General features: G+C 41.9%; 1 protein-coding gene across 1 annotated transcript; it reads right to left on the reverse strand.

The window, feature by feature from the left end:
* Positions 1–1,166: 1,166 nt before the first annotated feature.
* SELENOM (selenoprotein M) lies at positions 1,167–18,069 on the reverse strand. The gene is made up of 5 exons (XM_018555504.1): positions 17,887–18,069; positions 17,614–17,649; positions 6,780–6,814; positions 4,501–4,579; positions 1,167–1,361 (listed from the first exon to the last, which is right to left on the reverse strand). Exons 1-5 carry the CDS (start codon positions 17,983–17,985, stop codon positions 1,167–1,169), a joined length of 444 nt encoding a protein of 147 aa, XP_018411006.1. The 5' UTR covers positions 17,986–18,069.
* Between the last annotated feature and the right edge of the window lie 3,748 nt (positions 18,070–21,817).

Consider the following 21,817-nt stretch of genomic DNA (forward strand, 5'->3'; position numbering starts at 1 on the left):
ATTGTAAGGTGTATATGGCCACCTTTTAGGTTCTTCACATTAGTTGTGTTGGTGGTACTGGGCCAGAAGAACATTGATCTTGGAACAAGCAGGCATGAAGAGCCTCAAATTTCTGCTGCAAATTGTCTAATGTAGGTTATGTTTAAAGTAAGCACTTTATTGGCTCCTATGGGGAAAATCTTTACCATTCCTTCCAGGTTTTTTGGGGTTTTTTCCTGAGACCCTACATTATCAGCTTGGCGCTTAACATTCGCCTTTATTTGTTTTAAACTAATAGACCCCTGAATGAAACCTTTACGAGTATACAGTATCTAAATCACACATTCACCTCTATAATCGCAAATCCATGAAAAAAAATGAAACTCATTCCCTTTTACAGTGACTGCACTAAGCTGCACATACATTTGTATATGTGATGAGTCCATGTCACCTTGTTTTACTATATTGTCAAATGGTAAATGTCAAAGTTACATAAAAAGAATGCCTCTAAACACATACATTCCTTTAAAAGGTTCTCTTTATTAAAAACAACTTTTTCAGCTGACCTTAGCTGACCTTTTCTTGTCATGAAGACCATTTACATCCGTTCCCAGCCAGGACACCTTACAGCTGAGATCTTCATTAATGTCCCCAATAACCACAATGGTCAGGTAATATGAAAAAGTTCTGATGTCATTTAGGTGTTGAACTACATTTCTCCCCCTTCTTTTGCCCTCAGTAGTGTGCAGATGCACAGAGGATGGCGAGAGAAATATCTAAGAGTTAGGTTCAAACTTGATACATCCCATAACCAGCACCTTATCATCTATAGCAAAGACAATGTAGCTATCATCAGACTTGCCCAGCTCCCACAGCAGTCAGTTTGAGAATCCCAGCTTGTCATCTTCCAAAACTATAGCTCATGCTGATATTGAACATGTTCCAATCTACTATCCATTTTGCATATCTGTTCATAATGATGTAAGCATAGAAAAATATAGCAAGGAAATCTTACTGTGGTGTTTGTAAAGAAGAGCCATACAACTGGTGAACTCCACTATGAAGATGACAAGTTGGGTCTATCAGTAGCTTCTGCAATTTATGAATTTGGCATGTTGATACTCTATACTATGAATCCCTAAGATAATTACTAGCGCCTGACTCTAACCCTTTCCATGCTACAACTCCTACAACTCTTCCTTGGTATCCTCCTCCTTGACTTTCCCCTCTTCACTCTCTAGTGTTTCCTGCTTAAAAGTCTTTGCAGGTGCCATCTGAAATTCTGCAGGCACAGGAGCATCTTGGCTTTCTTTCTTATAAAACCCCAGATCCTTTAAGAGCTGGTTAATTTCAGTTCTCTTCATTTCAGTGAGTGGAATCCTCTGGAAAAGAATAAATAAGCGTAAGAATATTTTAATGCTCTAAAAGGTCAACTGTATTTCCATTATTTATAAAACTGCTTCTAAATATAACTTGCAGAGTCTTCAGGGCAGAACATGGCTTGTCACAAGTACACAGCTAATCATCTTGTTTGTCAAATAAATTATAGCTGGAATGAAGCAATTCCCATGAGATGTTGAAACAAAAGGTGTGAATGTATGATTAATGTGACATGCAAGTGTTACACACTGTAAATGCAGAATTAACCCCTGCTTGATAATCTGCCCTTGAATTAAAATATAGAACCAATGTTCACCATGTAAAAAGGAAACGTAACCTAACCTATTGGCATCTTTAATGAAGTCACTGGGTCTCATTGTGGAACAATTGGAAAGATGATCCTCAATGTTATGAGAAGTTGATCCAGCATGCTGGATCCCAATGCCTCAAGATTTGGGATTATCTGCTTTCCCAGGACCCTGCAGAGAGCCATCATCCTCTCCTGTTCAAGAAACTAATGTATAATGTGCGTATTTTTAGTGACTTTCTGGTGTGTTGTTAACTAGCATTTTTCCATGGGGTTCTTTGATTTTTGGTGCAAAGTCCACACTGAGCAATGTAAATAGTCAACATGGTAGATCTGAGCATCAGTTGAAGCAACTGGTTGAAGAAGGGGCAACATAGAGAGTCACCAAGTTGTGGGTTCTGACTAGACAAGGTTCTCGGAGAGCTAGTGATCTCTGTTCAGCCTAGGGTGACATAACTCTCTGTAATATATAGTGAAGTTAGCAGTGGCAGGATTTGCTTCCATGACAGGCTATTTTCTTTTAGTCAGGTAAATCTAAAATTTCCATATGTTGATTTCCACACAGCAGTAAGTTGAGAACTATGGGGTAAGTGTTTTTCCCCATAGTTCTCCTTAGGGTCACGGTAGGACCTTTACTAACCTCCTCCCATGACCCAAAGCTCAGTATATCTCAGGCTATTACCCGCGATATACTGAGAGCGCCACAGCCGGGACAGATCCCGGCTGTCAAGATCCATCCAGCTGCGTGAGTGACAGCTGGCTCTGCCTATCTAAAGGCAGAGCCAGCTGTGCCCACCCCTCCCCATTCATTCATCCAGTCAGCGCTGGAGGATCAGAGAGGGGAGGGGGGAATACCTGCAGGGAGCGGTGACTGACAGTCACCGCTCTCTGCAGGGAGCCAACTGGCAAGTGAGCGGAATGGCTGCATGTTTTTGCTCACTTGCCAATCAATAGAGCTGACCTGTGACAGCTTATTTGTCACAGGTTGGTTCTAACTATGAGGATGAGTGGAAATCACTCATGTCATAGTTCTCCTTTTTAAGCTCAAAGTTACTTTGAGCATTTTCTATTCTTCCAGTTCTTTTTTTTTTTTCCTGTTGTGCACGGAGTTCAGTAGCTCAAACTCCTAATAACAGCAGCAAGTGATAAAGCAATAACTTGCCAAGCAGAACTGAGAGAATCTAATGACAAACTGCTTTCTCTTTTGTGTAATGAATCCTGTGTCATGCGTGCACCCTGTATAAAATATTTATTTGTAAAATATAGATCTAAAACAGTTTAAATACATATAAAAAAAGTAACAGAATACAATTTTCCAAAATTAATGAAGTTTGCCTTTAAGCAATTTTCTTAAAAGAAATGATTTCTACTATAGTCCTGGACTGCAGTGGTGTAACAACCGGGGGGGCAGGAGGGGCACTCGCCCCGGGCGCAGGACTGAGGGGGGCGCCGTCACGACCCCCGCTAAACGAAGCCCTTGGCTCCCTCTCTGCCACATTCACCCGGTTGTCATCGGGCGGCCGCTCGCTCCTCCGAGGCCACAAACTCTGGTTACGCCACTGCTGGACTGTTGACACTACCCATATGGTACCTTTTCAGTCTAGAAGAAATATTTTTCCTAAAGTATGTTGCACTAGCCATACATTATACATCTAATCGCATACCCTATAATCATACATGTACTGTACAGGATGAGAATGATCCATTTATTAAAATGCTCATGGATAGCAGAATGTTTATGATTTGGGTATAAACTTGGCGTTCTGAGAAAATTACATTGACAATAAGCGGGTGTTACATATTGACTAGCATCACAGAAAAGATTGCAGGGTACAGCTGTTCTATAGACCTTCATTTGCGTTCTTTTCCCAAAATAAATCCATCATATAATGACTTATAGTCTTATGCCTTGCAGTACCTTATTGTCTTCTTTAGATGTCACTGTTACATCTACAGTCTACAAAAAGCAGTTGACTGATGGCTACATGACATCCAATACCACTGAAAAGATCTCATTAGAAGACTTAAGGTGCCCATACACTGCACGATTCTCGTACGATAATCGTGCAGTGTATGGAAGGCGTGCAACCGCTTCTACTGTATGGTCTTCCGTCGAACAAGCAGTCTTGAAAACTCGCCGAGAATTGGCCTGCTTGTTCGACAACTGCCGAACGGGCCGGTGTGCGCACGCGCACACTGCCCGTTTGCAGTCATCGGAAGCCCGCCCCTCAGTGGGGCGGGCTTGCGATGATTGCAAGTACGATCTGCCTGTCCAAGATGGGCAGATCGTACGAGCTTTTAATACGCTTATGACCATCGCAAGACAAAAGTCTTGCGATGGTCGTAAGGTGTATGGGCACCTTTAATCTGTGAATTTTTAGGGAATCACACTGGGGAAATTTATCAACACTGGAGCAGACAAAATCTGGAGCAGTTTTCAATGGCAAGCAATCGGCTTCTCTCTTCAGTTTGTTCAGTGAAGATAAAACTGCTCCAGATTTTGTCTGCTCCAGTTTTGATAAATTCCCCTCACAGTATATACATTTTGTGGAAGTGCAATGAGATTATGGGTTTTGCTTATTAAAGTTACACCCGATGTATAGCCTGACAATTTCGGGGAACCATATAAGTTGGACAATGCAAACATTTTTCTGTCTAGGAGGTATGGATTTTTAAATAATTACCATTAAAGGATCTGTGATTAACTGAATGACATTGATAAGGGTATGCCAGTGCAGACAGTTGGTATGGAAAAATACTCAATGCTGTACTGATAAAGGAATGCCAACAACATTAGTCAAATCATTTTGAAAAATACCATGTTCATCACTTACCTCCAGTTCCTTATAGTGGGAGGATATAAGTACTAGTTCAGGGTCTGCACCAGGTATATGCTTCATCTCAAGGTTGTGACTGGGAAAAGACACCATGTCAAGGCAAAAATATGCATATGTTCTAATGCCAGCTATTCTTGAAGAAAAGCGGAGGATGGAATTGTGTTTGCTGGCTTTGCCAATTTGTTTTTAAAAAGTGCAGTCCTTGGGGTTGTCATCTTTTATTCTGTGTGTACTGGTCCAGCATGCTTGTTCTACATCAGTAACGTACTAGGAAGTGAAGCTCAGAGCCTGAAACTCTTAAAAGCTAGTCAACAATGGCTGCTCCCATATTTGTATCTTTGTAGGTTCTCTTTAAAGCCTAATTGAACCTTTAGTTTAAATCAGCTAAATACATTCCATGTGATTCAATACAACAGGTGTTAAAAGAATGCACAAAAACCAACCCTTGCAGGGCTAACTTAGTTTTTTGTCTGGGGGATGGATTTAAAAAAAAGATATTGATGCACCTGGAATGTATTTAGCTGGCTTAACAAAGGGTTCAATTGAGCCCTAAACAAACTGTTTTAGCATGTGGGCTGCTGTCCATTCTGTGCTGCCCGTGGGGGCTGCACCTTGTGTTTTCACAACGCAAGGCACGGTTTACCTTTTTAAAAAATTTTGTATTGAAAAGTCACAAAGAAACAGATGGAGACTTCAGGTAACCTCCACCGTGGAGGAGAAGAATGCCGACATGCTGTATTTTTCCATAGCCCTCTGCTCTGTTTCGGTGTGAACAGGGCACATAGAAAGCAATTGTTTCTGTGTGCTCTTGCAGTGGCCTTTGTTGATCCAGTACATAAAAAGACTGGTTATCGCACATGGTGTGAATGAGCCCTAATAGTTTAGGTGACTATGTAAACCCACACCAGCACTCAGACTATCAGAAAGTCTGTTTTATTCACCCACAGTTCAGTATGTGTTGGGTACGTTATCAAAGCTGGTGGTCTGTCTGCAGAAATAGACATCATTTTACAAGCACTCGTGTAATCTTGTCAGCCCTCTACACACAGTGACACTAGCAGTTCTTGGTGACCCATGAATATGATTCATGCCTGTGCTAACTCAAGCAGAATATGACCATTATGTTTAGGGCCTTACAATTACCCTACTGGATATTTTTTTTAACCATCCTTCCCCAAGAGAAATTACCATCTTCTCCTTTGGTCAATCAACTCCTCTGTTCTTGTGGAGCAGTCAGGGACTCCGGTAAGGACATACGAAACCAGCTAATAATTGATGATACCAGTCTACATCCATAACTGAAACATCTGTTTTGGGTAAACCGATTCTGTTCTTTCACCAATTAAACCTAGACAGGGGTGGACAATCTACAAGGAATTTAGAAGCCAGTCTATCCATTCCAGGAGCCAGTAGGAGTTTTCTTTAAGGAGCCAGTTCCATTGACAACTAGAGAAACCCTCAAAAGTTAGGAGACAGCTGGAATTTTAAGGCGCATTGGCTACCTGGCTCCTGGGATTTGTCCAGCCCTGTCATACTACAATTCTCAATAAGTGCTAGTATTTGTATTCACTATAGAGGTGAAGAACAGGGCTGGATTTCCCACAAGGCCAACCAAGGGATGTTAGGGATAATAACAACAATAGTGCCTCCAGTTGTCACTAAAATGAAACAATGTATCTAAGAATGTTTCACACAAAATAACATTCTTCTTTATAATCAATAATAAACAAAATCCATATGAAAAACAAGTACCTGGGATCTTTTAGAGTAGGAGGTACTATGAACCTGGTAGGTTAAATATGAAAATAACAGACACTGTGATGGTTACTAACAGGGCCAGATTGCCCTGGTCTCGTGGCAGCAGGGAGCAGAGGGGCAGCTGGGGTGTGGAATTACTATCTCCCGATGCCTGGGCGCGTAGTTGTTTTCTACAATTAGCCCTGCTTGGGCAAGCAGAGCTAAATGTACAGAAGGAAAGCTGCCACTTGTTTTGTACAAGTGATCTCGGCCACATTGTATGCATTCTCCATGCCCCCCCCCCCATGGAGAATGGCAGACCTGCAGGCTGCATACAATGTCAGGTGGCGCGTAGGGGGGCACATTGAGGAACCTGGCCTTTGGCAGCAGAGAGAGTAAATCCAGCCCTGATGAAGGATCACTATCGGTAAAAATCGGTATGGTGTAGTTGGCAAGCAGTCAAAATACCACCCTCTAATAATTTGTGAGCAGATTTAGGGAAACCAGGATTCAAGCTTCTGTACTCTTGTGAAGGATACTAAAGAGGGATGTCCTCCTGAACGAAGGCCTTCACCTGGAAAAAGAGGAGATTGTTACATGCTTTTCAACTGTATAGAATATATAAAAACTGTACATTATGGCTTTTCTCTAAGGCAAAGGTGGACAACTCCAGCCCTCCAGCTGTTGTGGAACTACAGGTGCCATGAGGCATGACTCCTAGAGGCATGTTGGGATTTGCAGTTAATGCACAGCTGGAGCATAGCAATAGCTGTGACAACATTTCAAACCCAAACTGTCTCCAGACAGAACCCAAAATTCAGCTACTTCGCTGAACGTGTCTTTTGTTCTTAGACTCATGGTTTTGCACTTAATACACCACCCAGTTTCAGCCTGGAAGCATGCAAAACGCTTATATATATTCCATCTGTGTATAAACAGGAGTCTGCTGACAACTGCAAATTCTCCAATAGTAAGAAAATCAAGAAGCTGAGATTGCATCTCAACATACATAGTGGGAACTAACAAGGACATAGGAAATGTACAACAAAAAATGCTAGTGTTATCTTCTTTAGGCCCCATTCACACCAGGGCGACAGCATTTCAGCTCGTTTTACGCTCTATTTTTGTAAGGGCGTTTTTGCGCATTTTTATGCATGTTTCTGCGATGAAAAGCTAATCAGTGCATCTCCATTGAAGTCTAGATGGAAACCGCGCTGATCAGTGCGACAAAAGTAGCTCAGGGAGCATTTCAGGCGACAAGTGTTTCGGATCGCGCGGTTCCGCGCATTTGCGTGAGCGGTCCCCATAGGAATGTATGGCTTTTTAAATGTCGGCGGTTCATCGCGTAAAAATCTGCTAGACAAAAACGCCCTGGTGTGAACGGGGCCTAAAGCTGTAAACTCCAAGTCTGTCATCCGCCTCCTTCCTGCACTACTTGGTCAGTCACTGTCCTGGAACAATGTGCCTATTAGCAGTCCCTGGACCCTGTTTGTGGGGGGGTTGTCTACAGTGGCTCCCTCCGCCGCCTTTCTGCCACATGCACCCGGCCGGCCAGCCTGCCCGCCCGCATGAGATGCGGCTCTGTACTCGGCGGCCGCTCGCTCCTCAAGGGCATCCAGCCATTTTGGATCGATCCGGGCTGGCTGGATCTCTCTAATCAGGCACTGTAGAGCGGCCGCTGAGTACAGAGCCGCATCTGTAGCGGTGCAAGCGGCAGAGAGGCGGCGGAGGGAGCCACTGCACCAGTGGCCGGAGGCTTCTTTTAGCGGGGGCCAGTGACGGGCCTCCTGACGGCCGCGGGCAGAGAGGCCCGGGGGGCAATTGCCACCCTGCCCCCGGCCCAGTTCGCCCCTGCTATTAGGTACACTGCCTGTGTGCTTGTTTCAGGTCACAGACAAACTAGACAGAGAAGCAGTAATGCAGACCAAGAGCCTGCCTACAGAACGAAACATTATTTTGGGCCAGGGTGTTTTTACTTATGTGGTTTAGATCACATTTAGCTTTGAACAGCATTACGTAATCAGAAATATACCTATGTAGTGATTGGATGGATATGGAATAGTTCATGTGCAGGCATAACCATACATGTACATGAAACCTGGAGCCACAAGTTAGAGATCTCAGAGAAAACTATTTTCATCTCACATGTCACATTATATAATGCTGGGCTACCCTAAAATTGATAACGGCACCATTCTGTGAATCCATGCACAAGGATGATGGAACACAGTGGTTTGTGTGGTACATGTGATAAGGTGGGTCCTGATGTGAAGGGGAGATTCTGGAGTGAAGGAGGGCTTTGATGTAACGGAGTATTCCTAATGTGCAAGGGGAGAACTCTGATGTAAAGGGGGACCACACTTTTTTATTTTTTTATTTTATTGGTTCCTCCCTTAGAATACATATCGGGCCCCGATATAGGTTAATGGTCTGGTATCGATCCGGGGGGTACCACATGTCGTTCTTTACATTTTAGACTGGAATGCCACCAAACTTCGCATACTTTTAAAAAGTGTTGTGACTGAAAAAACACTGAGCTACACGTAGGTAGATGCACATGTCATGGCAGTTTGAAGATGAATGCATCCGCCAGCATTTTTGACCAACGTATTAAAAACATATGTAAGAGATATGCAGTGGTGGCAATGATATATACAGACATTAAAAAAAAATGCGAGTGTAGCGTTCACCCCCGAAGGAGCCACTGGATAAATGAGTCTTCCATAGCCTGTCTAGGGATTGTAGCAATCGAGCTGCCCCAATAGCACTTACCACCCTCCATGGCGACTGATAAAGCAAAGATCCAGACTGTAGATATGATGCTGAGGAATTTTATTGTAGAACTTCAAGGAGAGAGGGTTAGGGCTAGGAACATCCAGGCTGGCGTTGGCTCCTTTAAGTGGTAGAACAAAGTATCTGCTGCCATCACAGACTAGGACCTTTAAGACAAATGTGGCAATCTGTGTATTGAGCACCCGGCTAAGCAGTACTTGAATCAGAAGTCACCAATCAGATTCCAGTTTCAGCAGAGGATGACTTCTCCGGTTCCACAGGCCAGCTGAAGTTACTCTATCTTCTTTAGCCTCAGTATCAACCACTGGATCCCCACACTCAGGCCTCAGTTCCGTGGCTAGTTCCCTAGGCTTTAGGCCTAGCCAAATCACACAGTCCATAGCAGCCTTCCCCCAGGCAGGACCCAGTGGAGAAAGAGAACCTCACATGGTCCACCCTGAATATTTATGTCCTCTCCCAACATGCACCACTGGCCATGAACCTCCTAGTGATTGGTCAGAGAAACATATATACTCATAACCAGGGCTTGAAAAATCCACTCGTCTGTGACGAGAGGACGGTGGAGCCCCACGAGCAGCTTAACACAGTCAAGCGATCGAGCGTCTCTATAGACGCTCGATCGCTTGTATTAGCAGCTGTCACTGCCGTTGCTGCTCCCGAGATCCGCTGTGCCTGATGCGGCTGGGACCGGCATGGCTCTGTGACAGGAGATCAAAGGGAGTTCCATCATAGTACAAGAATACATGGCACATTGGTAGTTATAGATTGCAGCACTTTGCTTTTTGCCTTTTCAAATTAGCAAATATTCTCAAAACTCTAAACCCACATTTCATAGAGAGCAAAAGAAGACTCTTTTAAGGTTTTTTCTAACAGGAAAATAAATTCCATCCGGATCCTTAACGGCTATCACATACTGAATGTATCAACAATGTCCAGTGTCGCCTCTTATTAATATTAGTAGCCGTTTCTATTTTGGGGATTTAAAAACCCTATCTAGCTCACCTTTGATGCAATCTAACTGTGGAAGACTATTAAAGAAGTAAGTAAAGAATGCTTTCCATTTACCTGGGTCACATAACCTTTCCTTCATTTGCAGAGTGATTCCCTGGTGATGAATCATTTTTCACCAAGTTTATGTTATACACTATTTACGTTTTAATAAAAGGTGATGATCCCTCCTTGTCCCTGTAATAAGTAGAGTTCAGTTAAATTCCAGTTCCTCATATGTGAGGTTCCATAATAACGTAGTTGGCTTGCTCTGAGATCTTTCCAGTTCCACAATATCTTTTCTTTGTTTACCGGAACTCCAAATTGAACTGAGAATTCATGACGATACCTTAGTACTGCTTTGTGAAGGGAAAGGATTGTCTCTTGAGCCCGCAGTGTGTCTCAATGTCTCATGTTTTAAGTAGGTAAGTAAATATCCTGCTTCATATTTACATTGTATGCTGTTATTAAACTCCTTTATGAGATGACAAAGGACACCTTTTAGCAGAAAGTATGTAGGGAAATTATACCCCCTATATTGCCCCCACTGCCCCCAGTCATGTAGACTTTTATTAACCCTTGCAGTGGGTCTATCCCAGCATTGCAAGGGTTGCACTCTATCTACAACAACTTTGATTTAACTATATTTCTTAATAACTACAAAGGATATACATCCAGTTTGTGAGCAGCAAATGTCTTTGCAAACCCAGTTATTTCCTTGTAACATTGGCACTGACATCATCACTGTGCTGTACATAGCCTGTACAGAGAGCAGAGCTGTAGGAGGGACCCAGCATGCTCCACCCACTACCAGGCTATACATTAGACCACTGAAAGGGATGACTGAAAGGGGAAGATGGACAGAGGGATTTGTCCTGTCTCACCAAATGAGGGCCACTTGAGAGCTACGAGTAAATCTACCTCCCAGGACACTACACATGATGAATCTAAAACAAATTGTCATAATAAGCGCTGACACATCTAGTAAAAGTGGCAGTATAGCAATCGGCACAGTATCCCTCCCTCTTTTAACTCCGGTCCTGTCATAAATGATATCTACTTGTTAGCACTCTGCTGTGACCTTGCTTTCCAAACATTCTGCAGCTACAATGTATGCTCTGACCTGTCCTGTTTGAACTAGTTATAGAGCGTAAGAGAACAAACACTGACACCATATGTGCGGCCTCAACCCTGAGCAGTCATCTGGAACACAATCTTGGAAAATAATACGCCATTATTCTGCATGGTCTACAAATCCAGGCGAGTGTGACCATGCATAAATCTGTGGGTGATGAGGGCTAGTGCTTACTATTGCTGAAATATTGAAATGTCTAAACAAGGACATCAGGTGATCGGTCTATCTATCTATTATAATCCATCTATTATAATCCATCTATCTATCTATCTATCTATCTATCTATCTATCTATCTATCTATCTGATTATATCTATCTATCTGATTATATCTATCTATCTATCTGATTATATCTATCCATCTATTATAATCTATCTATCTATCTGATTATATCTATCTATCTATTATAATCTATTTATCTATTATAATCTATTTATCTATTATAATCTATCTATCTATATATCTGTTATCTATCTATTATAATCCTATCTATCTATCTATCTATCTATCTATCTATCTATCTATCTATCTATCTATCTATCTATCCTATCTATCTATCTGATTCTATCTATCTATCTATCTATCTATCTATCTATCTATCTATCTATCTATCTATCTATTATAATCTATTATCTATCTATCTTGCAGTTCTGGGAAAACACAAAAGATGGCCAAAGGTCCCAGCAGTGTAGAGCACCAGGACTAACAGCCTGGAGCTGGGTAATCTGTACTTGCATATGGTTTACACACCCTGTTTTCCTCCCACTGATGCAATGTTGTAATAAAAAGCAGAGGTAAATAATGCTCTGTGATCTCTTAACATATGGTAGACATACACATGGTTATTTTGATAAATATATTCTCCTTTAACAAGTGCACTTTTTTTTTTTTACAATTTTGTGTCTTGCAGCTGTCTGCCTTGAATATTTTATAGAGTTTGACATCAATTTTTTTGCCTGCAAGAGAAAAAGTTCTCCTGTACCTGAGTAAGAGGCTTTTATTTCTTCTAATGGATTAAATGATAGAGTCTTACTAATGTGAGTGTATGCTTGGCAGTGTAAAGGAAGCAATGTTTCCACTGCCAGCAGAAAGCCGTTTGGCTGGTGCTATGTTAGCACCTACGAATCTGCAGAATATTCCCAGCCTGTTGGCATAAAATCAGAAACGGTCCCCATATGGTTCATACTCCCTATAGTCTCTCTCTGACATATGTGAACCTTTCTAAATATCCTTTGTGTATTAGTTGTAATTATAGGTTCATGAGAGCACATGTTTTTCTCAATCCTCATGAGCTTCTTGGTCCCTAATGGCTTCTCTGTCAGATATCTCCAAACATATGGAAGATGTTTTCGAACTACAAGTTACATGTTGCACAATGTGGACGGTTCTGGCACAATATTCTGACAATGTATGCAGTCAAAATAATTACAGTATGTGCGTGCCATTTTATGGGTTGGAATATCCTTAGACATTGAAGTGACATTAAAAATGCATTCAAGTACCTTAACTAATAACAAAAATGTATCTTATTTGTGTATCACTCAGCTGTAAATCCTCAAATCATCTCTGAATAGGTGCCGACACTGTCCTTCCTTCTGGAGGGTGGCTACTTTTGTTTCCCATGGTCCCTGTGTGTGTTGTAAACTAACCACCGCTCCAAGGTCATTCCCGTAATAGACAACAATCTATATATAGATTAGTTGACCAAATGTGAGATTGCAGTCCATCAGAGGAGCAAGCTTGCAGTTGTGACTACAGAGACCATGGGGAACAAAAGTAGCCATCCAGAAGGAAGGACAGTCTCAGCATGAATTCAGAGATGATTTGAGGATCTACAGCTGAGTGACACACAAATAAGATATATTTTTGTTAATATAATGTGTTGAATGTGTTTTTAATATTTAATTCCTGAGTTTAGTGTCACTTTAATAGGACGATGACATTCTTATTACCCTACATGGATCTCAGCACAGTGCAATGGATGTGAATTCCAAGTGAAAAGATAACCATCAAAGGCATTGCTACATTACTTCAGTCACGCCATTGTGTATGGTCGCTTTTACAAGAGAGTAAAATTCTTGCCAAACTTGCTTTAGGGTCAGTGTCAATGGGCTTTTGTTCCCGTCAAGACTGCATACAAGTCAATCGGTACGCCTATGTAGCTTGAAGCAGGTTGATGCAGCTTAGAAGAAGGTGAAATGCAAGTCAAAAGGAGTTCAAATGCAACTCAGAACTTGATCAACTGCAAGCCAAATGTATCGGTGGATGGGCTCACAAAAAGATCTTAGAAGCGTTTCAAAGTCTTATGGAATGCAAGCCGAATGCACCTGAAAGCAAGATGCATTGACCCATCAACTAAAGCCCTTAACCACAAGATGGACTTTGGTCTAATTTATGTTTCAGGTCTAAACCTGAGGGCACTGAGCATTATATATGAAAAGCAGATAAAAGAGAAAAATGGTAAAATAAACAATATCTAAAAAAAAGAAAGAACAATGGAGGTATTGCCCATAGCAGCTGATAACATTCCATATGTCACTGACAGCAGAATGATGGGACCTGACTTTAAGCAATAGGCAACACAACCAGCTCTGTTTATAATAATGAGCTCAACATCTCAAAGATTCTTCTTATCTTAAAGGCATTTTAATGTAGAACTTTCTTTTTTACTTGAAAAATTCAATTTTTTTTGTCCAATTTTACGTGTCTATATATCAATAACTTACAATGCTTCTTTGAAATGCAGGAACATGCTAGGGGACATCTAGAAATACAGGCATTAATCAGTGCACAACCACTAACTATAATACCATAGAGAAAAAGAGACACAAAGCCAAAATCAGACAGTCTAGTTTTGGATAGTAAGGGGAAGAGGTAAAATGTGTTGATGACTACATATGTGGGATTTAGCCTTACTTCCTGTCCCTGTGACACCTGTACAAAAATGGGGCATGTGACCATATCTGGAACAGAACAAAAAGGCCCAGATAATAGTAAAAACACTATCAGAAGTTTTAACCCTTGCCCATGCTACTAAAATATTGGTTTTGCATTTCTTTCCCATTACTTACTGTCCTGACAGGGAGTAAGTAGATATCTTCTAACTAGGTTAGGTGGCAAAAAAAACTGAAAGAGGCTCAAATCCTTCCCTGCTCTATCCAAAACAAAATAAAATGTGTTTGGCCATTTAGCACATCCATGCGTACCCCTCTTGTAGACAAAGAACAGGCTAATTTTAAAGTACACCAGGCATGTGGCAAATACAGAGGTTGCCATTGATGGCCTGCTTCTGTCAATCCTGATTGCCTGGCTATCTCTGGCTGCAAAACATCCCAGTCACTGATTTAGAATGCATATACAGCAATTGAAGGTATGAGAGAATTCAGAATTCCTGATCGATATATACTTGTTCTGGGTCCATGACTTTCTGTCTAGTAAAGCCAAGCTATCAGCTGTCTCCCATGATCTGTAGATAAAGCTGTCCGCTCTTTATTAAACATGCAGCATGCAGGAATATTTCCTAAAGACAAACGTCTTTTGGTATATTCCATAAAGCACAGCAAGACGGATTAACATGTTAAGCGTGTGCCTACATTTGCATCATTCCCTTCACAATTCAAATACAAGCTAACTACCATGGTTACATTTTTAAATGACTGCACATTGTTTGCTGTTTAATAAAATCACATTAACATTACTGTATCTATAACAAGTCAGCGAATCACATATGCTCAACTTTATCTTCCTTATTCTATAGGCCATTATGATGCATGCTGAGCTTCCATATGGTCATGACATTTTAAGGCCTAGCATAAATGGGCTTTGTTTTTCTGAATGGATTATGGGGTTGAATTATGCTTTGATTTATAAGTTTGCACATCTATACCTGCAGTTTCAAATGTTCCCCAAACGCAGGCAAATGCAGATCAGATGGAGCCCCTGCGCTGGGACTAGAACAGTGGTAGCCAAACGTTGCCCTCTGGCTGTTATGGAACTAGGGTTGCCACCTTTTCTTCAAGTGAAACCCGAACACTCTAGCGACTTACAGACATTTTTTGGGGAGAATGAGTCGTGGCTTATTCATATGTAAATAGCGCCACCCATTCATATGTAAATATCACAGTTAAGACTATTTTCAATGGGGGGCCAGTAACACCTATCTTAATTTTGGTTGCCCCTGTCTGCCTGGCATCTTGTGTCCGGGTTTCTGCTGCCATGAAACCTGGACACAGCATTCAAAACCCGGACTGTCCGGGTGAATTCTGGACAGGTGGCAACCCTATATGGAACTACAAGTCCCAAAAAGCATTGCAAGACTCTGACAGCCACAGACTCGACTCCCAGAGGCAGAGGCATGATAGGATTTGCAGCTTCACCACAACTAGAGGGCTACAATTTGGCTATTCCTGGGCTACAAGGTGAAAGTCTTGTCAAATCTATGTACTGAGTCTAGAGCAATCCCATGTGTCTACTTAGCACAGATTTGACATGCAAAACGCAGCGTTCAGAGATAACAACCATTTTCACAAGCTCTACATGATGCAGAGATTTCTAGAACCAGACATGATTTTCTTTTAAAGTATAATATTGGATAATCTTATTATGTTTTTACTAGTTAAAAGCAATAAACACCATCTTCCATTAAACCCTAACCATAGAACAGCATACATCCACAAATTAATGTTTGTATAGGTGCACAAGGATATACTGTATACACCTTCCTTAATAGCTTTCATGACCCAACAGATGAGATCTCAGGTCTGAAAAAGGAGCTCCAAACTATTAGATTTCATTGTGGAACCTGCTTTACAGACAGCTTCCTGCTTTCTATGTCACCATAGAAATTCCGAAACCCGTTTCCTTGCTGCATGAATTCGTTTAACTGTGTGTTTTTTCATTTCATGATCATTTTCTTATCAAAAAGTTCAGTTCATATAACTTAAGCTGACCATACATGGCGCAACTTTTGGCTAATTCCTGCTGAAGTCCACAAAAGTCAAGCTGGGTGGAACACTGTCATCTGAACACTGACAATCAGATGACGTCACTGGTCAGGTATTCAGACAGCCACGGGTAGTGAATACAATACCAATACAATACCAAGCAGGTGGAGATTTCTGTTAAGCTTGGATGGGAAATATGCAATATAAGGTGCAGAGTCCTGTGAACACCATATGCTCACAGATCCGGTTATTGGATGGGGGAATTGATTAATTTTTCTTGTTAGCCCCTCAGGGCTGAACAAGAGACATCTAAACGTGTAGGGCTAGACTAAGGCTGGCCATACACCTATTTTTTCATTCAACCCGTGGGCGATCGAGGAATCCAGCTGTATACATTGTATTCTGACAGGTGGCGGCTGATCAGAGCAGACAGCTCATGGGCTGCCGGCTCTGATTGATCGAACATTTTCCAGCCGGCTCCTTCGATCAGCTGATTGAGGCATGTCAGCTGAAAGGGAGCCGACAGCCCCACACACTGTGCGAATTTTGGCCAGTGTATGGGCACCTTTAGTCTGGCCATATATTATCCATTTTTCTCAATCCCCTCACTGAGCTATTGTATACTGACAATGGCACGTGCGCCTGCAGAGAATTTTTGGACCAGTCCTGAGACAGAATTGATTGAAAAAATTACTTTTGATGGGCACTGATGGGGCCACACACTGCTTGAATTTTGGCAGTAGGAGTGTATGGCCAGCTTAACACATAAAGGTGCAATGGTTTCTTTTAACATAAAATAATTATTGAAATAATGAAATCATTATTTATTCTTTTATTCTCATAAATCAGTATTTTCCTGGTGTCATTTTATCTCCATCATAGAAGCCTTAGTTTATCCCAACTTCAACACAACCTTAGAATTAAAACCACTAGATAAATTGTATACAAGTGATAAATCCTGCGATAACTTTTATGAATTGACTTACATAAAAAATAGAAGCCACAAAATCGATACATAAAATGTATGCGGTGCATTAAACTAATTAGTGCAATAAAACATTTAGTAAATTGAAAGGATAGACTGAGAACAAATATTGCATAGTAATGAAAACCCTGCAGCCAGTGAACTGACTCCCTGCCATATGAGGTCCAGCGTCCTGTGGTCATCATTTGCTCACAGATCCAGGTATTAGTCTTTTTACAATGCACAGACCATTAATATGTTTTGTGATTTTTGTCATCACTGTTTGACCTTTCTAACCAGTTCTATGTACACAATGCTTTGGTGGCATGCATCGTCATCAACCTGCTACAACACAACCGAACTCACACAGCCAATATGACCTACAAGTGTAACAGCTGGAACATCTAACATCCATTAGCATTAGCTTGGAGGCATAATCCATCCCTGGGTCATCGGTGTCATACAAATCTCAGCAGCCAGCAAAATATCAGGACTTGCTATAGCCCAATTTATTACATACAATTTGATTCTTCCAATATGCTTTCATCTTACCTCTTTCAGCCTGTTGAGCTGTCATCCGCCACATGACTGTGAAGAAAACACAAATATGTTAGATCCCATTACAGCCACCCCTGGGTTATCCCTAGCCAGTAGGAGAAATCTAACAGATGTTGCATTATAGAGATGTTTGGCAGTGACCAGGTTAAGCCATGCCTGGAATAATCCTTTATACAAGCCTGCAGGCTGCTTTCTCTGCAAGAGTTTGCACAATTACACCCTACAGGGCCCTGAGCCCTTCGTAGAATAGCATTTGGCTGCACTCACCTCCACCTTTGCCCGTGCCATCTTTTCTAACTTGTTCCAGTCAATTTCATAGCCCAACAAGGGCTGAAAGAGGCCAAACAGCAGCAATGGCAGCCACATTTGTAGAGTGAGATTTGTGCTCTGCTAGAGAGGGGAATGCAGACAGACAAGGAAGTCTAGGCAGATTGTGTATATATGTTTGTGTGTGTGCCACGTCATAGAGACTACTGAATGAGGAGGGGACGTAGAGAGGAGGAGGTGAAATCCCCCACATCTCTTTCTACCCCCCTAGGAAGGAACAGATCATTATTACTGTGCATATCCCCAGAGTCACCGCACATCTGTCAGCTGCAATAGATGAGCACCCATTGCACCAGCCCAATACACAATACAAGATCTTCTATAGAATTATTAGGAATCATTTACTCTGGCCCCATGAGTGAGTAATACTCATGAAACAAATACCTAAAAAGCTTTGGATTACATCTGTGTCCTTGAACTGTTCAGCATCTACTCGCATGTACTTTATTATCCAAGTAATCTTTATTAGAAAGAAACAACAACAAAAAATAAAATTGGAGTACAGTAATATGATATTGCAATGTAAACGAGTTCTGTCCTAAAGGGTTTCTAAACCCTCCGTTTTTTCCATACATCTACTGCTAGCAAGCAGTAGATACAGTATATGCAAAAAGTTTTTTTTAAAAACGCTTTAAAAACGGTTTAAACTTACCCCTGTCTTCGCCACGCGCTGCCGTCTGAAAATCGGGAAATGCTCGGGCGGCCGCAAAGCATCTTGGGTCGGGCGCATGCGCAGTTCGGATTTTCGGCCGGGAGACGAGAAGAGACGCAAGGTAAGTCTATGGACGCGTGCACCCGCATGCAGACACCGTGGGACAGGAAGTGCCAGCAAGGACAGAGGAGTCAGCGCTGGATCGGAGACTGGCACCACCGCTGGAGAGAAGGCTGAAAAGGACAGGAAAGAAGAGGAAGATCGGATTAAGAGACATAATTTAAGGTAAGTACTTTCATTAACATTAGGGGGACGGAAAACAATTTGCCTTTAATGTCACTTTAACATATGGTAGACATTTCCAGCTAATTCAAAGTTACGAAGGATTGGAGGCTGCTGAGACCACTGCAGCACTTGCCCTAATATAAATTATCCACAGTAGGGATGTTCAGATACCAAGTTCTTTACTCGGTACAAGTACAGATACTTTTCCAGCTTCAGGACTAGACTAGAGAAAAACTCAAAAGTTAGGAGGGACACAGAGCTCCTGGAATTTGTGCATCCTTGTTTTAATGTATGATTTTTTTTATCAGTATATACTGTATAAAAGATAAACCGATACTATTTTTCAAGTACAAGTACCTATAGTTGCCCAAGTACTCACAGATATGAGTACTGATACATTTTTGTTTAATGTGACAGTTCTTCTAAAACAATACAGACTAATGATTTCAGGACAATGGTGGAGCGCCAGAGCCCTGTCCCAGCTGCAACCGCTGCAACCCTGGTAGTTCTCATGAAAATGCCAAGTATCAGCACTGGTATCTGGATATCCCTAATCCACAGTATCCTTCCACATCACAGCAGACAAAAGCTGGCCATTCACCATACAATTTATTTTGTTCAGCACAAGAAAAATCACTGGATTTCCCCATCAACGCTAAGCAGTGTGGATGGAGGAATCTCCCCTGACAGCTATGTAGTATGACGGCTGGTCCAAATTCCCGTACAGTGGCTGCAGCTGATTGGCTGAAGTCATTGTTTGGCTGACAATTTTCTACCTGGCTCCTTTTGCAAAAATCCAGTTGAAATATCCACCTTTATCAAGCCGGGTGATGTTGGTGAGGTCACCCACTGATCGAACTTAAACAAAAAAATGGTCGCGATGCGATCAGCATATGGCCAGCTTTGGATTTTCCTTCTCCAGCAATGAAAGGTCCATGCCCCATCCCCTCTCCATTGTCGCTGTCATCTTCTCCACCATAAAGCTTCAGCTCTCATTCTCCATTGGCCTGCCAGCGCTGATGTCACCCCCACATTTATTCACTGGAGATACATTATACTGCCACTGGGCTCTTATAGATGAGTGCAGACTGAGTGTGTTCAGAGCATACCACTCGCAGTGTACACAAAGAAATGAATTGCTAGGACAAAGGGAGTTTTTTTTGGCAGAGTGTCGACGGATAAAATACTCTCCTAGCAATTTTATTAAGAAGGCAAGGCAGCTTCAAAGCAAAGCTCCAGTTTTTATTGCTAGCTGTGCTACCTGTGTTAAATGCTTGGTAACTCTGGGGAGAGATGAAGAGGTTGTATTACTTACAGTATTCCTACCTCTGGCAGGATCCTCTGCTCTCCTCTTCTCCCTGATGCTCCGGGCTGTCGCCAGTCTCTAGGCGCCATCATGTGCAATGCAGGACTAGTAGTCCTGCATTGAATGTGGAAGAGTTAAGCATGCGACTACATGCCAGAGGGCCTCAGAGAGGAGGCTTCTCAGATGGAGGGAGCCTGCCAGGGCGTTGAATACGGTAAGTGTTACAGCTTATTTTTCTACCCCTAGACAAAAATAAGCATTTACCCTCTACAGTGTGTGTGTGTTAGTGTGTTAGTGTGTGTGGGCACTCAAGGGTGTTATTTCTGGAGTTGGATCCTTTCATTGTCACAATGTATGCCTTACGGACCTGACAGTGACAGCGGGCTCCTGTAAATGGACTCCATCTGGAACCCCCCTCCAGAGCCCCCCTGGCCGACACCCCCTGCCTTGCTTTCCAGGCTCTGCTGTCCCTCTAATAGACCCCTAATGTCACCAGGGAACCTGTCACCTCAAATGTGCTATCACATGTGGTGTGTGATAGCAATGGAGTTAAGTAAAAAATTTTTTTTAAAGTTAAATGAAATACATTTTCAAAATACCCCAAAAAATGTTGTCCCCTGTCCCTCTGAACGCGTGCATTCTAATGTGATACTGAGCATGCGTCAATAAAGGCACATCAGCATACTGGAGTGCCAGTGACCCTTTCTTTCATGGGGTGCGATCTATTTGTCACTGCTGCACCCACCTATTCCTAAGGGACTTACTGGTCAGGAGTGCGATGGGACTTGGACATTCACATTACGCAAACATGCATCAAGTGCGCATACTGTATGTATGAAAACAATGATTGCACTACACGTTAGGTAGTGCCAAGCGCGCCAGAGTGAGAGCAATAATTCTAGGGCCAATATTCATGGATAACTCTACACTGATGACTTGTACATGCTTTTAAAGCCTAACCTATGGACAATTTGAGGTATTATATTTTTTGCCGTTTCATGGGCGCATGCAATTTCTAAGCTTGGCATGTTTGGTATCTATTTACTCAGCAGCATCAGCACAAGCTCATCTTTTATATTTTCCCAGAAAATGGGTATTATATTGTGTTTTTGTGCACTAAATTTAACTTCATTGTAATTTTTACTGAAATTTTGGGTTTCATAAAAAGTTGTGCTAATATAATGTGATGTAGACATTTGCACCTGCCACCATCTCATTCTACAGTGTCTGTGCTTTCAGAAAATATACAACTCTCGGGGGTTTTAGGTAAATTTCAGGCCAAAAATGTGGATTATAACATGTGCAAAAATAGCTCAGGTACCCGTAGCAAAAGGGTTAATCTCACTTTCTGTTCCTGTGTGTGCAAAACAAGTAATGAGGGGGAGCAGTTGTGATTGGGACAGAAAGAAACAGTCAGCACTAGTAACCTGACAGAGGTTCTAACATGTCCCTATTGTACTGGAAAAAAGTCTCAACTGCAGAGATTTCCCATTTCTTCCAGTCCTTAGCCTTGGTAATTCCACACTTTGATAGTTGATAGAGTAACTATTGGGTTAAATGATATTACAGACCACAGGGTCCATTCACACGTTGCTTTGCTGTAATATAGATATTCATTTTGAATGAGC

This window comes from Nanorana parkeri, unplaced genomic scaffold (assembly GCF_000935625.1).
Source record: "Nanorana parkeri isolate BGI_ZX_2015 unplaced genomic scaffold, ASM93562v1 scaffold199, whole genome shotgun sequence".
NCBI classification, from domain to species: Eukaryota; Metazoa; Chordata; class Amphibia; order Anura; family Dicroglossidae; genus Nanorana; species Nanorana parkeri.